At 44.7% G+C, this 19,004-nt stretch overlaps 1 protein-coding gene across 5 annotated transcripts in view; it reads right to left on the bottom strand.

Moving 5' to 3' along the window:
- LOC119967378 (venom phosphodiesterase 2-like) overlaps positions 1-19,004 on the bottom strand; it is a 192,065-nt gene that overhangs the window by 163,567 nt on the left and 9,494 nt on the right. For all 5 annotated transcript variants that reach the window (XM_038799870.1, XM_038799869.1, XM_038799871.1 and 2 more), the window contains exon 2: positions 5,032-5,110. In XM_038799870.1, the coding sequence (XP_038655798.1) occupies positions 5,032-5,110 (79 nt within the window). The remainder of the gene's footprint in view (positions 1-5,031; positions 5,111-19,004) is intronic.

The raw sequence follows: 19,004 nt of genomic DNA, 5'->3' as shown, positions 1-19,004 counted from the left end.
ATTTTAATTGAGTGTGTTCAAGTGGCCAGAATCAGAGAACACAGATATGAACAAGGGGATTACAGAGATAGGGACAAGTGAGGTTATGGAAGGATTTGACAAGAAGGAGGAGAATTTTTAAATAGCTTAACTGGAAGCCACGGGGCGATGTGTCACCATGGCTTGATGAAAGTTAAGACAATGGCGACAGAATTTTGGATGATCTCAAATTTACAAAAGCTCAAACATGGGGGGCAGATCTGAAGTGCATTAGAATAGTGAATATGGAAAGGAAAAGATGAGAGTTTCAACAGCACGTAAGATGAGGCAGGAAGGTTTAGTGATGGTACAAATATGTGATAAGAAGCTCATTTCAGGATCACATATAACACCACGGTTGAAAACAGTCTGAATCCACCTCACACAGTTGCCAGGATGAAGATTGGATTTGGTAGCTAGGGAATGGAGTTTGTGGAAAGGACTGAAGGCTATGGGGAAGAATTTAATGAGTGGGACAGAGGTCTAGGCTGCCAGTTGGAGGACTGATGGGAACTCCGCGTTGCTTCTCTCCGAGAGACCTGAACAGCGACAGGCCTCCCACTCAATTAAGGTCCCAGTAAGGCCAAAATCCCGCCTCCAAGAACTGCCAGCCAATCAGAGGCCTGTGGCTTTCCTGTAAAAGCAGCACCACTGCCAGTATTGCAATAAGGTCTGCAGGAGGGATCTTCCACAGATCCCTAGATAGTGATAGTGTAGGTGGAAGGGGGTCATGGGGAGTTGACAAGAAGGGTATGGGATGGCTTTCTGCAGGTCCCATCTTTGCTGGTACCAAAGAGAAAATGCTGGAAAATCTGAGCAGGTCTGGCAGTCTGGAAGGAGAGAAAAGAGCTAATGTTTCGAGCTAATGTTTTGTCAAAACTTTGACAAAGGGTCATCTGGATTTGAAACATCAGCTCTTTTCTCTCCTTACAGATGCTGCCAGACCTGCTGAGATTTTCCAGCATTTTCTATTTGGTTTCAGATTCCACGATCTGCAGTAATTTGCTTTCATCCCCATTTCCTGATGCTGGATCGATAGAACGGACACAGAATGCTCATGAATAAGAGAGACACTTGGTAGACTGCCGGCAAAACGTCAGAGCTTGCTGGGCGACCTCCTGTTTGCCATTGGTTGAATACCAGCAGCAATGAAAATACTTAACGGTCTCAATGGCCTTCAGACAGGAAGGCCCCCTGCAGGCTTTCCTGCCCCAGACTTAGTAGGAGACAGGAGGGGGGTGGGATTCCAGCGGGGTCTGCACCATATAGCATCCTGTACAATCAAATAACTCCTCCCCACTTTGTGCTTGGCGGGATGGATGGCGGTGGAACTGGATTATGCCCAATGCTTTTGGTCTTCCCAATATATAGATGAATGAAATTTCTGATCATCTAGTACTGATGTCAGGCAAATTGTCTGATGATTTTGAGACAATGTCGGGATTTAGAGGAGCTGGACGTTATCAGAATAGGTGTGGAAATTGACATGTTTTTGTATGGTGTCACCGTAGGGCAACTTATCAATGCAAATACTGGGCACAATCCTTGTACTTATCAAATTTCTTTCCTGAGCATCAATATCCCAAACTTCATTCACACATGATACAAAATTTCCCATAAATGGCAAAATAAGTTGTGTATTCATGGTGTTGAAGAGGGATACACATTTTCTAGGAAACTGAGAGATCTCTCCTGCTCTTCCTTCAATAGTGCGGGGGGATGTTTTACACACATCGCGTCTAAAATATACCGCAGCACTCCAACTGAAATGTCAGTCTGGATTATACGTTCCAGTCTATGGAGCATGGCCTCAAGTCTACAATCCTGTGAATCTAAGGCAGAAACACAACCGCTGACAAAGGCTGACTCAACTGGGATAAATGTTTGAATAATATTTGCTTTGTATTATTTACAAAACTGTCTGTAATTGTGCTTCTGCGTCCCTCTGTGTTTCATGCAGTAACCCAGGTGGCGCTAGAATCTCTCCTATTAATGAACCATAATGATAATTGGACCGTTCTGATCACACTGATCTTCTCTGATCCCTTGTAGAATGCCATTAAATCACACATTATAATGAGGCTGTCGAATGTACAGCCTACAGGAGACAGTGCAGACAGGTGCTTGAGGCAGGTCTAACTTGCCTAACTGAGGCCCTGAAAGAAGGCTCAAATAAATGTGACTGCACCATGGAAGCCTTGTTAAGCTCTCAAACAACATGCATCAACAGAAATAAAAACAAAATGCTGGAAATACTGAGCAGGTCTGGCAGCATCTGTGGAAAGAGAAACAGACATAACATTTTGAGTCAAATATGACTCTTCTTCAAACGCCTTCTCTCAACTAAACATTAACTCTGCTTCTCTCACCACAGATGCTGCCAGGCCCGAGTACTTCCAGCACTTTGTTTCTATTTGTGATTACCAATGTTTGCAGTATTTTGCTTTTATTTTACATACATAATGGGTTTGATTTCCTCAAGCAGAATCAGAATCCCTTTAACTGTCCGTCCTTCAAACAAAATTGAAGGACATATGGCCAGGACGACATCCAAGAATCAAAAATGTGAAGTAGTTTCAAAGTCTACATTGAAGCAGTTCACAACCATATATAAACCTTCCATTCACTTTGGACATCTTCTGATTAAGCAATCAAACTTTGAATTTGACTATTAGAGGGTTGAAAAGTACGGCTACATTTCCAGCCATTGATCTGACTTCTCAGTATCAAGTAACCCAACAGCAGTTCATTGGCCAAATTAAAATCGTATGTCATCAATCTGCCCTGGCATAATGAAAAAGTGGGGCATGGGCCTGGGTGGGGTGTAGACTCGATGGGCCAAATGTCCTCCTTCTGCACTGCAGGAATTCCATGATTCTATGAAAAGCAACTTTTTAAAAAAATGGCAGTCAAAAATATTCTACGACTTGCATAAACAATTCACAAGAGCAATACAAAAGCTGAGAAGATACACCTAGCAGGGAGGCTGAAAAGCTGGATCTTTCTTTCTGGAAAAGAGAAGACTGATGGGTAACTTGAGAGAGGTTTTATAATGAAAGGGTAAAGAATGTAAAGAAAACGTTTTACTTGTACAAGAATCCAAAACCAGACGTCATAAATATAAAAAAGGCATTAACAAATTTAACAGGGAATTCAGGAGAAAGTTTACCCAGAGAGTGCTTAGAGTAGCTCAATTTCACAAGTAGTAGTTGAGGTAAGTAGCATAGATGCATTTAAAAGAAAGCAAAATAAATAAATGACAAAGAAAGGAACAGAAGGGTATGGCAGTAGGGTTAGATAAAGTACGTCAGGAAGAGGCTCATGTGGAGCATGAACACCAGTGTAGACCAATTGGGCCACGTGGGCCTGTTCCTGCTGAACACTCAGTGCAGCAGGCAAGCACAGTGGTTAGCACTGCTACCTCACAGCTCCACGATCCGAGTTCGATACCGAACTTGGATGACAGTCTGTGTGGAATATGCACTTTCTCCCTGTGTCTGCATGGGTTTCCTCCGGGTGCTCCGGTTTCCTCCACTGTCCAAAGATGTGCAGGTTAGGCAGATTGGCCATGGTAAATTGCCCCTTAGGGTGGGGTTCCAGGAATAGGGCAGGGTAATTTGGGCCTGGGTAGAGTGATCTTTCAAAGCCTCAGTGCAGACTCAATGAGCTAAATGGCCTCCTTCTGCAATGTGGTAATTCTATTCTATGTAATATAAATGACAAACTGACTGCAAATAATTTGCAGAGCTCTTTTAAGTCTTCCATCTTCTGATTTCCTGAAAGGAAAGAGTAGCTAAGTCCCACACTTCCAGGCTTCCGCCAATGCTGCTTTGTAATTTATCACCAGTTGGTGCGGACAAGGAGCTGAGGCAACTTTCCTATTGATTTTCCTACCCTTTCATTGCTGACCTGCACCCATTTTGTCCCCACATCTACAATCATAGGAATTTGATCAATTACAGAAAATGTAAACCACACTCGTGGCTACTGCCCACGAAAACTGGCCACATCCCCAGACTTAATAATCACCATTGTAAGTTTTTTGTTTGCAGGAGGCTCTTAAAGTGAAACTGTTCATGTGATTTAAGCATAAAGATAATAATACGCATGCTTTACAATCTTTTAAATGTGTATCTTTTAATTTTCCAAGAAACTGGCTACGGTACAGCAATGTAACTGGTAAAGTCTCCTACGATTCCACACACTGCCCGATTGCACTGGTTCAAAGAAGATTTTAGTTTGTGATTGCAAATGAATTTGAGCAGAACAGGAAAATACTTATTAAACAAAGTGGAATTTGCAGCTGGATCACCAATTGTGCTCAAAGCAAAAACTCTTGGGCCCAGGAGTTTTACTGAATTACTTTTGGAGTGAAAGAAGCTCACATCAATTAGATAATGATCATGGGTGGGATTTTACATGCAACTGGCCCCTTAACACGAGTCGGAGGCAGCCCGCTGCCATTGGCTGGCAGCAGGAACTTCTGGTCCCACTGTTGTAAATGAGGTTTTCTGTCGAATGCTCCCCTCATTGCCGGGATATTCGCGGAAGGGGTGCGCCATCGGCGGGACCGGAAGATCCTGCCAGTATGAACGGGCAGAAACTTCCAGCCCCCATTAAAGATTGCACTTCCATACATGAAAAGAACACCTTAATATTTAAGTCTATAAGGAAAATAAAAATTTATTTGAAGAGATAATTAAGTTACAAATACAGCGCAAATCACAGGCTGGAATTTTCCGGTTCCTCCACCTGTGGGACCCTCTGGTCCCGCCGATGGGGACCACCCCCATGGCGGGTTCCTCAGCCATGGAGGGTTTGGACCGGAAGATCCTGCCTCGGGCCAATGGCAGGCTGGCTCCAATGCCAGAAAGCAGGTTGTGGGGAGGCCAGGAAATCCCGCCCATACATTCTAAAGGAAATCACAACTTTAAAAAATGAAGTCAAAAATGATCAATAATGGAAAAGTAAAATGTTTGCAACTTTTAAAGTTGAAAACATTGTAACACATACCTGCTACACGTTTACATGATCTTAGGCCAAGGCCAAGTCCAAGTCCAAGAAGTAAAATTAACAGTGATATAAGCAGCACCTATGCAGAAAGAATTAGAAGTCATAAGATTGCACATTTCCATATGCAGTCCTTAAACTGTTACAATACTTTAATATCGAACCTTTTGTTCACTGTAAGGATCATGACTCAATTACAGGGATAAGCTTCCCCATCTGAACTGCAATAGGATGCAAATGTGTCACTTCGTATAATGTGCGGGAAATTCCTCCCCAACTAGTTTACTGCCAAATAACTGACAATGAATATTTGCTTAACTTGGTGTTTTGGAGATAAAAGACCAGCAGAATTACACATATATTTTCATACTTCAAGGAGGATATACAGATTCCACTACTTGAAATGGCTGCAAGATCAATTATCTACCTGGGCAGTGGAATCGGAATGAGCAGAGACAGTAAGGAGTCAGGAGCACCTTAAATACATTGCGGAGATCAGAGTGCAGCCTTACCTACCTGGGAGTGGATGTGGAGCGGTGCAGAGACAGTCTTGAGTCAGGAATGTACTACTTCAGCTGCTGACAAAACTGAGTGAAAAAAACAACTGTGACAAGACAGGAAACTGGTAGGTTGATTGGCCAGTAGATGTAGAGACGATGGGTGGAATTCTCCATCCCGCCACACCCATTTGGGTGCGGCACGCCTACGCCAGCAGTGGGATCCTCCGTCCCAGCAGCCGGCCAAAGGGGTTTCCCATTGTAGGCAGCACGGTAGCACAGTGGTTAGCGCAGTTGCTTCACAGCTCCAGGGTCCCAGGTTCGATTCCCGGTTTGGGTCACTGTCTGTGCAGAGTCTGCACGTTCTCCCAGTGTCTGCGTGGGTTTCCTCCAGGTGCTCCGGTTTCCTCCCACAGTCCAGAGATGTGCAGGTTAGGTGCATTGGCAATGGCAAATTGCCCTTAGTGTCCAAAACGTTTAAGTGGGGTTACTGGGTTGCGGGGATAGGTGGAGGCATGGGGCTCTCTTTCCAAGTGCTGGTGCAGACTCGATGGGCCGAGTGTCCTCCTTCTGCACTATAAATTCTATGATTCTATACCCCTGTGCCATCAGGAAATCCATGGGCGTGAGTGTATTGCTGGCAAAACAGATGATCCCGCTGACGGAGAATCCAACCCGATCTGTTAATAGCTAGCTTAGGGCGCAGGGTTGCGGTAGATCTACTGAAACTTTAAAATACAATCAATAAAAAAATAAAATAATTAAAATAAATAAGGTGACACAGTGTGAATGTCACTCAGCTTGTAATCCAGAAGACCAGGCGAATGTCCTGGGTTCAAATCCCACCGCAGCAGGCGGAATCTGAATTCCGTTAATAAATCTGGAGTGAAAACTCAAATCAGTAATGATGACCATGAAACTATTGTCAATTGTTGTAAAACAAAAGCTGGTTAGAGTCAGAGAGTCATAGAGATTTACAGCATGAAAACAGACCCTTCAGCCCAACTTGTCCATGCCGCCCAGTTTTTGCCACTAAGCTAGTCCCAATTGCCCGGATTTGGTCCATAACCCTTATCTTTCCCATATAACTGTCTATAGAGTTCAGTACAGGTTCACTAATGCCCTTTAGGGAAGGAAATCTGTCATCCTTATCTGCTCGGGTCAGCATGTGACTCCAGACCCACAGCAATGTGGCTGACACTGAAATGCCCTCTGAAATAACCACGCAAGCCACTCAGTTCGCCAGCAGTCAGGGATGGATAACAAATGCTGACCTTGCCAGAGACACCCACATCCCATAAAAGCATAAAACATACCTGTGCAATCAAGAAACATACAACTTTTAGCTGTAAGTGATATAGGCATAGAAATTTGTAGTAGGAGCTATTATAAGTTAAATAAGAAAGTAATTAAAGTAGCATTGCAGAACATGTGTTATTTGTGGAGTGTTTGAGCTTTTGGACATTATAAAGTGGTCGAGGACAAAAGAATCTGCAGCTAGAGTAATTCTGGATCAGGATTATTGATCCAGAAGAGGAATCGCAAACACTGCGCAACATACAGGAGGGAGAGAAATGCTTGAACGCTTTGTCCCAGAAGGCTGTCACAGAATAGGGTCATCTGTTTAGGAAGCTGTTCCAGCAGCGGGAGCAAAAAAGAATGTAGTGGTAGTAGGGGATAATATAGGGAAGGGATTGACACTGTTCTCAACAGCAAAGAGCAAGAGTCCAGACAGCTGTGCTGACTGCACGTGCCAGGGTTCAGGACATCTGCTCAGGACTGGCGAGGAACGTACAGCAGAAGGGGGAGGATCCAGCAGTCCTGGTCCATTAAAGAATCAATGACATTGGCAGAATAGGGAAAGAGATTCTGCATAATCAATGAAAGGAGCTAGGCAACAAATTAAGAAGCAAAACTTCAACGGTAATAATCTCTGCATTATTACCTTTGCCACATAGAACATACAGTGCAGAAGGAGGCTATTCGGCCCATCAAGTCTGCACCGACCTACTTAAGCCCTCATTTCCCCCCTATCCCCATAACCCCACCTAACCTTTTTTTTGGTCACTAAGGGCAATTTAGCATGGCCAATTCACTTAACCTGCACGTGTTTGAACTGTGGGAGGAAACCAGAGCACCCAGAGGAAACCCACGCAGACACGGGGAGAACGTGCAGACTCCGCACAGACAGTGACCCAGTGGGGAATCGAACCTAGGACCCTGGCGCTGTGAAGCCACAGTGCTATCCACTTATGCTACCATGCTGCCCTTACATATCACAAATAGGATTAGAGAAATGAATGCAGGCTCAAGGACTGGTGTGGGAGAAGTGGGCTCCGGCGCGTGGGGCACATGGACGAATACTAGCTTGGACGCACTATTCTCTCTCTCAAACTGAATGTAAAATTGAATCATATTATGGTCACTGTTTCCTAACGGGTACCTTCACTATAAGGTCATTAATTAATCCTATCTGGTTGCTCAATACCAGGTCAAAGTGGGAGCTGAACCATTGGGGCTGTCTGTATCTGAACCATGCTGGGCCCAGTGTACTTGTGAGTTGCATAACTGGTGAAGTAGAATGGGTTTTAAACTAAATGGTGCAGGCAAGGGATGAAATGTGAGAAGATGTGATGATAAGAATAATCTTTATTGTCACAAGTAGGCTTACATTTACACTGCAATGAAGTTACTGTGAAAAGCCCCTCGTTGCCACATTCCGGCGCCTGTTTGGGTACAGAGGGAGAATTCAGAATGTCCAAATTACCCAACAGCATGTCTTTCGGGACTTGTGGGAGGAAACCGCAGCGCCCGGAGGACACCTATGCAGACACGGGGAGAACGTGCAGACTCCACACAGACAATGACCCAAACTGGGAATCGAACCGGAGACCCTGGCACTGTGAAACAACAGTGCTATCCATTGTGCTACCATGCCTGGCACGATACATCAAAATCACAGACAAGGGGCTGGATTCTCCCCTACCCGGCGTGACGGAGGGTGCCGGCGTAGGGGAGTGGCGCCAACCACTCAGGGGTCGCGCCTCCCCAAAGGTGGGGAATTCTCCCCACCTTTGGGGGCCAGCCCCGCGCCGGAGCAGTTTGCACCAGAAGACTGGCGCAAACACCCGGCGCAGTCGGAAGCGGGGCTGGCCGAAAGGCTTTCGGCGGTCGGCGCATGCGCCGGCAGTGACGTCAGCGGCAGCTGGCCGCTGACGTCACTGCCGGCGCATGCGCGATGCGGGGTTCTCCTCCGCGTCCGCCATGGCAGAGGCCGTGGAGGCGCGGAGGGAGAAAGAGTGCCCCCACGGCACTGCCCCGCGGAGTGAGCGGGGGGCCCCGATCGCGGGCCAGGCCTCCGTGGGGGCACCCCCCCGGGTCCGATCGCCCCCCCGCCCCCCCCAGGACCCCGGGGGCCTGCTCGCGCCGCTGAGCCCGCCGTTCCAGAGGTGGTTTAAACCTCGGCGGCGGGAGAAGGCCTCCCAGCGGCGGGACTTCGGCCCATCCGGGCCGGAGATTTGAGGTAAGTTTTAAAAAAATGAAATCCCGCCGGCGCCAGCTGTTTTCACAGGCTGCCGGCGGGATTTGCACAACGCCGGTTTATGACCGGCGGGAGAATTCAAAAACCTGCGGGAGCGGAAATAACGCCGCTTCCCGCCTATTCTCCGACCCTGCGTGGGGTCGGAGAATTTCGCCCAAGGTAAGAGAGGAAGGTATTAATATGGGAAATGATAAACAAATCGTGAAAGGAAGAGACAGAGAACAAAGAATATAATTCTAAGAGTAAATCAGTGGAATCATAGAATCACAGAATCCCTACAGTGCAGAAGCAGGCCATTCGGTCCATCGAGTCTGCACCGTAGATAGGGCTGGAGGTGACAAAAATAATCAAAGGGCAAAACCTTGGGCTTTGTATCTGAATGCATGAAGCATATGAAACAAAACCATTGCATTAATAATGCAAATAGGGTTAAATAAATACAATTGAATAGCCATTAGAGAGATATGGCTGCAGAATGATATAGGTAGGATCTGAATATTGAAGGTTATGTGACATTTAGAAAGGCTAGGAAGAAATAATGAAAGCTTGTCAGAACAGTACAACGATTATCATGGGGGATTTAAATCTACATATAGACTGGGATAACAAGATCGGCAAAGGCAGCCTAGATGAGGAATTCATACAAAGTTTTCATAGATCAGACATGGTGGAGCCAAATGGGAACCGGCCTGTACTTGACCTGGTGTTGAGAAACCAGATAGGATTAATTAATGACCTTATAGTGATGGTACCCGCTAGGAAGCAGTGATCATAATATGATTGAATTTTACATTCAGTTTGAGAGAGAGAATAGTGCGTCCAAGCTAATATTTTCAACTGAAGTACGAGCAATTATGAGGGCATGAAAGCAGAACAAGCGGAGGCAAACTGACAATATAGGTTCAGGGATAGGTAAATAGAGTTGCAGTGGCAGATATTTAACAGAATATTTCAGAAAACACGGAATAGATACATTCCAAAACAAAATAAAAAATACAGTGGGTAGACCCACCAACTGTGGTTAACCAAAAATGTTAATTGTTGTATCAAACTTAAAGAAACGGCACATAGGTGGATGGCAGGTCAGAAAATTGGACAGAATATTTTTAAAAAGCAAAGAGTCACTAAAAGATTGATCAAAATTGAGAATGAGAGATAGCTAGCTGGAAATATAACGGCAAATAGCAATGGTCTGTATAGATATACTTTTTCAAGTTAACAGAGTGGGTGTTGCTCACTTAATTAATAATGGAATGGAAAATAGAGATGGAAGATTAATTGAACAGGTATTTTGCATCAGTTTTTACCAAGGAGGATACAATTAACATACCAGAATTAGCTGTAATCAAGAATTGGAATGTATTGTATTATGTGCCTGCATGTCATTGTAATAAAAAGGTGCTCAGCAGAGCAAGGGTTAACTTGGGACTGGAGGACAAAGAACAAAGAACAATACAGCACAGGAACAGGCCTTTGGCCCTCCAGGCCTGTACTAGTCCTGATACCACCCTTGGTCAAAACCCTCAGCACTTCCTTGTGCTGTATCCCTCTATACCCATCCTATACATATATTTGTCGAGATGCCTTTTGAACGCCGTTAATGTATCTGCTTTCACAACCTCCTGTGGCAACATGTTCCAGGCACTCACCACCCTCTGTGTAAGAAAATCTGCCTTACACGCCTCCTCTAAACTTTGCCCCACGGACCTTAAACCTATGCCCCCTGGTGACTGACCCCTCCACAATGGGAAAGAGTGCCTGCCCATCCACTCTATCCATGCCCCTCATAATCTTGTAGACCTCTATCAGGTCACCCCTCAACCTCCATCGTTCTAATGAAAACAGTCCGAGTCTCTTCAGCCTCTCCGCATAGCTAAAAGCCTCCAGACCAGACAACATCCTAGTAAACCTCCTCTGCACCCTCTCCAAAGCCTCCACATTCTTCTGGTAGTGTGGAGACCAGAATTGTGCGCAATATTCCAAGTGCAACCTCACCAAGGTTCTATACAACTACAGCATGACTTGCCAGTTTTTATATTTGATGCCCCGTCCAATGAAAGCAACCATTCTGTATGCTTTCTTGACTACCTTGTCCACTTGTGTTGCCACTTTCAAAGATCTGTGGAACTGCACGCTCAGATCTCTCTGACAATGAAGAATAGAATTGCCCGCAGTATGATGCATACAGTCATGTGGTAATAGACTCTAAACACTCCCAGAAGCACCCAGCAAGGAGAACCAACACTTGGCATGCCAAACCTGGGATCTGTAAATAGTTGAAGATTAACAATAATGTAACATAGTGCTCAGTGGTGACACAATAATACAACAGAGTTGGTTGGAAATGGTGGTTGCTTCCAAAAGTATCAGCGTATGCATTAGGGCACATCATGGTGATCAGCAGTGATATGAATGGTGGCATTTTAAATGAAAAACCTAGAGCAGAATCCCAAGGTATGAAAGACTGAAAGCAGTTGAAGCCTAACTGGAGAAACATGCCTCTAAGAAGAAAAATTAAAGAAAATTTTGAAGAAGCTTTGCTGCACACGTGGAAGTTGAGGAATCCACACAGTGAGTGGAATTCCATTGCAAGACCCCTCAGTGATGTAGAGTAAAACAAAACTGGCCAGATAACAAAAACAGATGAGAAAAACCACGCAGAGTGCAAAAACATGGTTGGATCAGAAAGACGTGCGAGCAAAACTACTAAAAATACTCCTGCAGAGAGTAGGAGAACCCGGTCAGCTCGCAAGAGAGTGGGCAAAAATACAGAAACTCATGTACATTTACATTACAAAATAGGTGGCAACCCCATTGGCTCAGCAGATGGCAGAAGTGGTGGCAAAGCTGCACTGAAGTTGAAACAAGTTAAATAACAAAAGATGGGCAGAGCAGAGGACTGCAGGGGAGGGGGTGGTGAGGAAAGAAATCCTGTGCACAGGACGAAAGAAGGGAAAAAGCCCGGGAGAGAAAACCCTTTTCAGTTGGGTTGCTGTTTTTTTTGTCCACTGGAGAAAATTGCTGCAGTTAACAGCTCGCATCATCTCTTTCAAACAGTGTGTGACCGTCAAAATTCCCAAAGCATGGGGCCTTCAATAAAAGAGACCTGCAGAGTCGAAGGAAGAAGAATCACCTGGAAATTGGTACTGAAGCTCGGAGGACTGAGCTGCTGCAGTTTTAATGATTTTAACAAAAAAAGAACAATTGGACTGCTAGTGCGCCAAGTCTCCCAGAGTGCAAGACATTCAGCAAAGGCAGATAACCTACAGAGCACAGCAGAAGAAATTGCTACAGTAATTGTTTCCAAGTTTTTTTTTTAAAAGAGCTATGGTTGTGGGGATCCTGAAACAAATACATGGGAAAATCAGAGAGCAAAAAACAGACTGGCGAGTAAAAAAAAAGGTTACTGCACAAATGAGCTTAAAAGGGCAATGAGATTTAAGGCAGCAACAAGAAAGTAATACGGCCATGGACAACTAATTAGATGAGCCAGACGCAGTTTGGCTAAGGAAAGAATGAACTAAACCAGACAATAATTTACCGGAGACTTAAAGTATTAAATAGGAAGTCAGAAGTACAAGTTGATCAGTTTTTATGCCTGTTTGGTTCATTTGCTGATGAAGTACTCCACCGCCAACATATAAAGTTAAAGGTAAAGTCGCCACAGTTCCAGATGGCCATAGGTTGTTTTCCCCTTTGAGGGGGAGAGCCGACTGGTGACGATTTAACCTGAGGATCACCAAACTTCAGGCAACGGACAAGGTTGAGAAGGCTCATGAATCAGCTCAGCTGGTACATGAATTGAACCTGAGCTTTTGGCCTCGCTCTGCATCACAAACCAGCAGTTTAGCCCACTGAGCTAAACCGGCCAACATATAGATCAATACTCCCCAACATTTGGTGAGATACCAAAAGGATTTGGCAGCTATTTTAAACTCCAAATTGCAGACAGAACAAATCAGATAGCAAGTAGATGTAATGCATTTTGATTTTGTAAAGGTATTTAATAAAGTGCCAATGCACAAGAGCCATGGTATTAGAGTGACATATTAACTGAGATAGAGGACAGAGAGTGGGGATAACTGGGATATTTTCAGGCTGGTAAGCAGTAATTAGTGAAGTACCACAGGGATCGGGGCTGGGACCTCAACTATTTACAATCTACATTAATTACTTGGATGAAGGGACCGATTATTGTAGCCATATTTGTTGACAATACAGATAAGTAAGAAAGCAAGTTGGCAGGAGAACAGAAATAGATGGGTTAAGTGAATGGGCAAAGGTTTGGCAGATGGAGTCAAATGTGGGAAATACGTGATTCTCAACTTTGACAAGAATAGAAAAATCAAAATATTATTTAAAGAAAGAGAGACTGCAAAATGTGTTTCTGCAGAAGTACATGAGAGCCCTTGAACATAAATCACAAAAGTCAGCATGCAGGAACACAAAGCAACTTGGAAGGCAAATTAAAATTTGACCTTTGGTGCTTGGGGGATGGATAATAAAAATAAGGAAGTCTTGCATTTATCCATTTTATAAACCTGGTTTACTTCATATCATTTTGGCTTCCCCTTCCTATACCTCTTGGCCTCTTGTCTTTCTTTCCACCTTCATATGTTCCTTAAAACTTACTATTTTTAAACAAGCTCTTGGTCATCTACCCCAATCTCTGCTTTTGGAGCTTGGTGTCAGATTTAGCTTCCTAATGCTGTGAAATACCTTGAGGCATTTTATTATGTTACCCATTCCTAATTACCCTTGAGAAAGTGTAAGTGAGCTGCCTTCTTGAACCACTGCAGTCCATGTGATGTGGGTACACGCACAGAGCTGTTATAATAATAATCTTTATTATTGTCACAAGTAGGCTGACATTAACACTGTGATTCAGTTACTGTGAAAATCCCCTATTCACCACACTTCGGCGCCTGTTTGAGTACACTTGAGGGAGAATTCAGAATGACCAATTCACCTAACAAGCATGTCTTACGGGGCTTGTGGGAGGAAACCGGAGACCCCGGAGGAAACCCACACAGACACGGGGAGAACGTGCAGACTCTGCACAGGACAGTGACCCAGGCTGGGAATCGAACCTGGGTCCCTGGCACTGTAAGGCAGCAGTACTAACCACTATGCTATTCAAGTCCATCAGGTTTATTTGAAATCACAAGCTTTTGGAGCGCTGCTTCTTCATCAGGTGAAGTGGAGGCAGGTTCACAATCACGGCATATATTTTGCAGAAGAATGGTTGGTCTTTACAGGACAAACAGTATGAGTGGAGTTTTTCATGGAATTTACAGTGCAGAAGGAGGCCATTCGGCCCATCGAGTCTGCACCGGCTCTTGGAAAGAGCACCCTACCCAAGGTCAACACCTCCACCCTATCCCCATAACCCAGTAACCACACCCAACACTAAGGGCAATTTTGGACACTGAGGGCAATTTAGCATGGCCAATCCACCTAACCTGCACATCTTTGGACTATGGGAGGAAACCGGAGCACCCGGAGGAAACCCACGCACACACTGGGAGGATGTGCAGACTCGGCACAGACTGTGACCCAAGCCGGAATCAAACCTGGGGCCCTGGAGCTGTGAAGCAATTGTGCTATCCACAATGCTACCGTGCTGCCCCAAAAATCTAGAATTGCAAATGCTTCACCAGAGAAAACAAAATCAAGCCCTATCAGATCTCCCATTGTCTAATGATAAATTACGACAATCATTCTCCTGAAGGGATGTCAGACAGGTGTTTGGGCTGCAGAACTCAGCAGAAGATGAGACATGTGCACTGAATGTGTGCCAACTACTTCATACTTTCAATCTACCAGTTGTAAGACATCCTGAATGCTGATCACTTGCTGGGGATTGGTGCCACAGGCACATATGCTCCTAAACTGCTCATGTACCCATTGAGATTACCTATGCATTAGCATTAGCTATGAGGAGCGGTTGAATAAACTCGGTTTGTTCTCACTGGAACGACGGAGGTTGAGGGGCGACCTGATAGAGGTCTACAAAATTATGAGGGGCATAGACAGAGTGGATAGTTAGAGGCTTTTCCCCAGGGTAGAGGGGTCAATTACTAGGGGGCATAGGTTTAAGGTGCGAGGGGCAAGGTTTAGAGGAGATGTACGAAGTAAGTTTTTTTTTTACACAGAGGGTGGGTGCCTGGAACTCGCTGGCGGAGGAGGTGGTGGAAGCAGGGACGATAGTGACATTTAAGGTGCATCTTGACAAATACATGAATAGGATGGGAATAGAGGGATATGGACCCAAGAAGTGTAGAAGATTTTAGTTTAGACGGGCAGCATGGTCGGCACGGGCTTGGAGGGCCGAAGGGCCTGTTCCTGTGCTGTACTTTTCTTTGTTCTTTGAGATGATATTCAATTTCTGTCTGTCTGCAGGATGAAAATGTCCACAATAAGAGGGAGCGAGCCAAGATGGAGGTGGCAATCTGGACATTCTGGTCCTCACCTGTTTTGAGGAGCAAGCCACCAAGCTACCTGGGAAGAGTAGGAGCATGCTGGAGGTGAGATTGGACTCCTCCAGGATGCCAGTGGGTATAAATTCAGTCTGCAGTTGTCAGATGCATCCACAGAATAATTAAGGAACTGGCTTAGGCATTTACTAAATCTTTTGTTTCTCTGTCTCTGGTACCAGCAAGAATAGGGAAGGCCACCAGACACAGCCCCATCTCCAACCCCACCACTTGAGGAAGATGCCTCAGAGGATGCACCGTCAATATTCCTGCACCCTCCACCAACACAGATACACTAACTTTAGTGGATGCACATGTAAGAGTAGGCTAGAAGTCACAACCTGAAGAGCATATCACTGACAATGGTTCACAGCTGGAGGGGAAACTGATAGCTGAGGTCACAGACATTTGAAAGACTGCCAGAGACCAGACCCTTGCTCAGATTCAAGCAGTTGATTAGCCTCTGGACTTGGCTCTAGGAGACCTGATGAAGATGCAGACAGGCAGGGCAATATCAAGCAGAAATGCAAGAGGCCATGTAAAGTCTTGAGTGATGGCTGGAGGAGTCATAGAATCATTGTAGAATTTACAGTGCAGAAGGAGGACATTTGGCCCATCAAGTTTGCACCGGCCCTTGGAAAGAGAAGCCCACTTAAGCCCATGCCTCCACCCTAACCCCGTAACCCCATCTAACCTTTTTGGACACTAAGGGGCAATTTAGCATGGCCAATCCATCTAAATGTGGGTGAATACCAGTTTGGATCATGCCCAAACATCTGGCGGAAATCATCCCACCAAACCTGCTCAAAATGACAGTCATTTTTGGGGAAATTGCAACCTAATGTTTGTAAACATATTCCTTTAACCTGAATTTCTGAATGGGTCAATTGTCACTCTATTTTTTATTTCCACCAAGAGTTTTCCTATACTTTCCATAAGACCTTGCAGATTTCTGCACTTCTCCAGGAACCAAACCCAGGTGTAGAACATTACAACGCAGTACAGGCCCTTCGGCCCTCGATGTTGCGCCAACCTGTGAAACCAATCTAAAGCCCATCTACCCTTATCATCCATATATTTATCCAATGACCATTTGAATGCCCTTAGTGTTGGTGAGTCCACTACTGTTGCAGACAGGGCATTCCACGCCCTTACTACTCTCTGAGTAAAGAAACTACCTCTGACATCTGTCCTATATCTATCTCCCCTCAATTTAAAGCTATGTCCCCTCGTGCTGGCCATCACCGTTCGAGGAAAGAGGCTCTCAATGTCAACCCGATCTAATCATCTTGTATGCCTCTATTAAGTCACCTCTTAACCTTCTTCTCTCTAATGAAAACAGCCTCAAGTCCCTCAGCCTTTCCTCATAAGATCTTCCCTCCATACCAGGCAACATCCTGGTAGGTCTCTTGTGCACCCTTTCCAATGCTGCTACAGCTCTCAGAAATTAATTTTATTCTCCTCAGCATTCCTGCTATTCTCCGTACTAGAAGATTTCTTGGGGCTCTTCCACTAAGATTTGGCCAGGCGACCCACCAATTCTCTTTCAATTCTCCTGATTGTTCATATCCCATCTCACGCATGGCTTCACTGCCTTTTGCTTAGTTGTCTACAGCTCCAGTCAGCTTTCTCTCTTTCCCATTTCCAAGCTGTTCCGGTTCCATATGTAAATTGCCTGTCTCTGTGAGAAAACATAGATAAACCACAATCAAAAAATAAATCTCCCTGCAATCTATCACCATGACAAACTGGCACACCTAGGATGTCCAAGATAGAGATGCAAACTAATCATGCACAATTTTCAAACCCGCTCTTTACTTATCAGTTGCTCTCCAACATCTCTTTGATCTGGGGAATCACATGAATAATTAATATACTTAATAGGGACAGCTGCAATCTTACTGGCTTCATTCCGAAACTAAAAGACCACCTGTGGTCTATTGTTTCACATTGATAACTCTCTTAATCTCTTTAAGTAAACATGGACTATCCTTTGACTGGTCATTATCTTACGGGTGTTCCTCAGTTTCTCAAACTTAGGGCATTCCCCATCCCCATTTACCTTACATTTAAAAAGTCAATTCCCAAACTAACACAATTATACTCCTAAAACATATGAATCATGATATTAGAAATGTATGCAACATTTTGGATGTATCACCTCCTCCTCAGTCCTCCCTGTGAGGATGCAGCAATACTCCCTGCCTAAACCAGGAACTTACCACACCTCCAAAAACACTCTCAGACGCTTTACAACATTAGAGGTTCTTCAAAATCACATTGCTTGCAGGTTGGGTGACTGGCCCTTTAAATAACACTTGTGCTAAGTTCATCACACAGCTGAACACTTGATCTGTAGAGAGTGACATACAAATTTATGATATGGACCTGCAGAGTTCAAATGTGGAAAATAAGCAGGTCAGTTGGTTGAGCCCACCCCTGGTACCATGATGTGTTATGTACTCTGTGATAACACAGGCTGCAACTCGATGCAGCTTTGACCAAAAGATACTCCAGACTTTGAAGTAAGTTCAATGAGATTTATTGAACCATTAGCACAATTCTCTATGAGTTCGACTCTCCTGCTAATCTTGCTATAGTAACTCAGTCTAACTAACCAGTCTGCTCTAAGCCACGTGGTGGGTGTGATGCTTCTGATCTGCCCCTGTCCTACTCTCTAAGTGTCGCCTGTGGAAAGAGACAGAGCACGTGTGCCCTGTCCTTTTATATGGGTTGTGTAATGCCCCCTTGTGGTAGTGTCACCTCTGGGTGTTTTGACTGCTCATTGGTCGTGTCCTATTCTATGTGTTCATTAGCTGTATGTCTGCATGTCATGACGTCTCTTGTGCTCCCTCTAGTGTTTAGTTAGTTGTAGTGTATTTACATTAACCCCTTGTGTATTTACAGTGATGCATATCACCACATGACCTTATGATAAGGACAACAGCACAAGCACTTGTCATAAAGATGTGTGCTGCACGGACCAGTCTGGAAGTGACTGAAAATGTTGCATGCTCCCCAGGGAAGCAATCAGCTTCCATTACACCATCTCCAGCGATGCTACAAATCTGAATTTCTTGCTCTTTATCCCTGCAAGAGGAAAGGTGCATGAGGACAGGGAAGAGGGAAACACTGCAGAGAAAGAAGTTTAGGGATGCAACAGCAACTTGTATTTATGTAGCACCTTTAATATAGTAAAATATACCAATGGCTTTACAGGAGCATTGTCAGGCAAAACGTGACATCATGAGACCATAACACATAGGAGCAGAATTAGGCCATTCGTTACATCGTGTCTGCTCTACCATTCAATCATGGCTGATATTTTTCTCATTCCCATTCTCCTGCCTTCTCCACATAACCCCTGACCCTCTTATTTATCAAGAACCTATCTATCTCTGTCTTAAAGACAATCCGTGATTTGGCCTCCACAGCCTTCTCCACAGATTCACTACCCTCTGG

Source organism: Scyliorhinus canicula, chromosome 6 (genome assembly GCF_902713615.1).
Source record: "Scyliorhinus canicula chromosome 6, sScyCan1.1, whole genome shotgun sequence".
Lineage (NCBI taxonomy): Eukaryota > Metazoa > Chordata > Chondrichthyes > Carcharhiniformes > Scyliorhinidae > Scyliorhinus > Scyliorhinus canicula.
The sequence above is the reverse complement of the archived record's forward strand: the minus strand, read 5'-3'. Positions and strand labels throughout refer to the sequence as shown.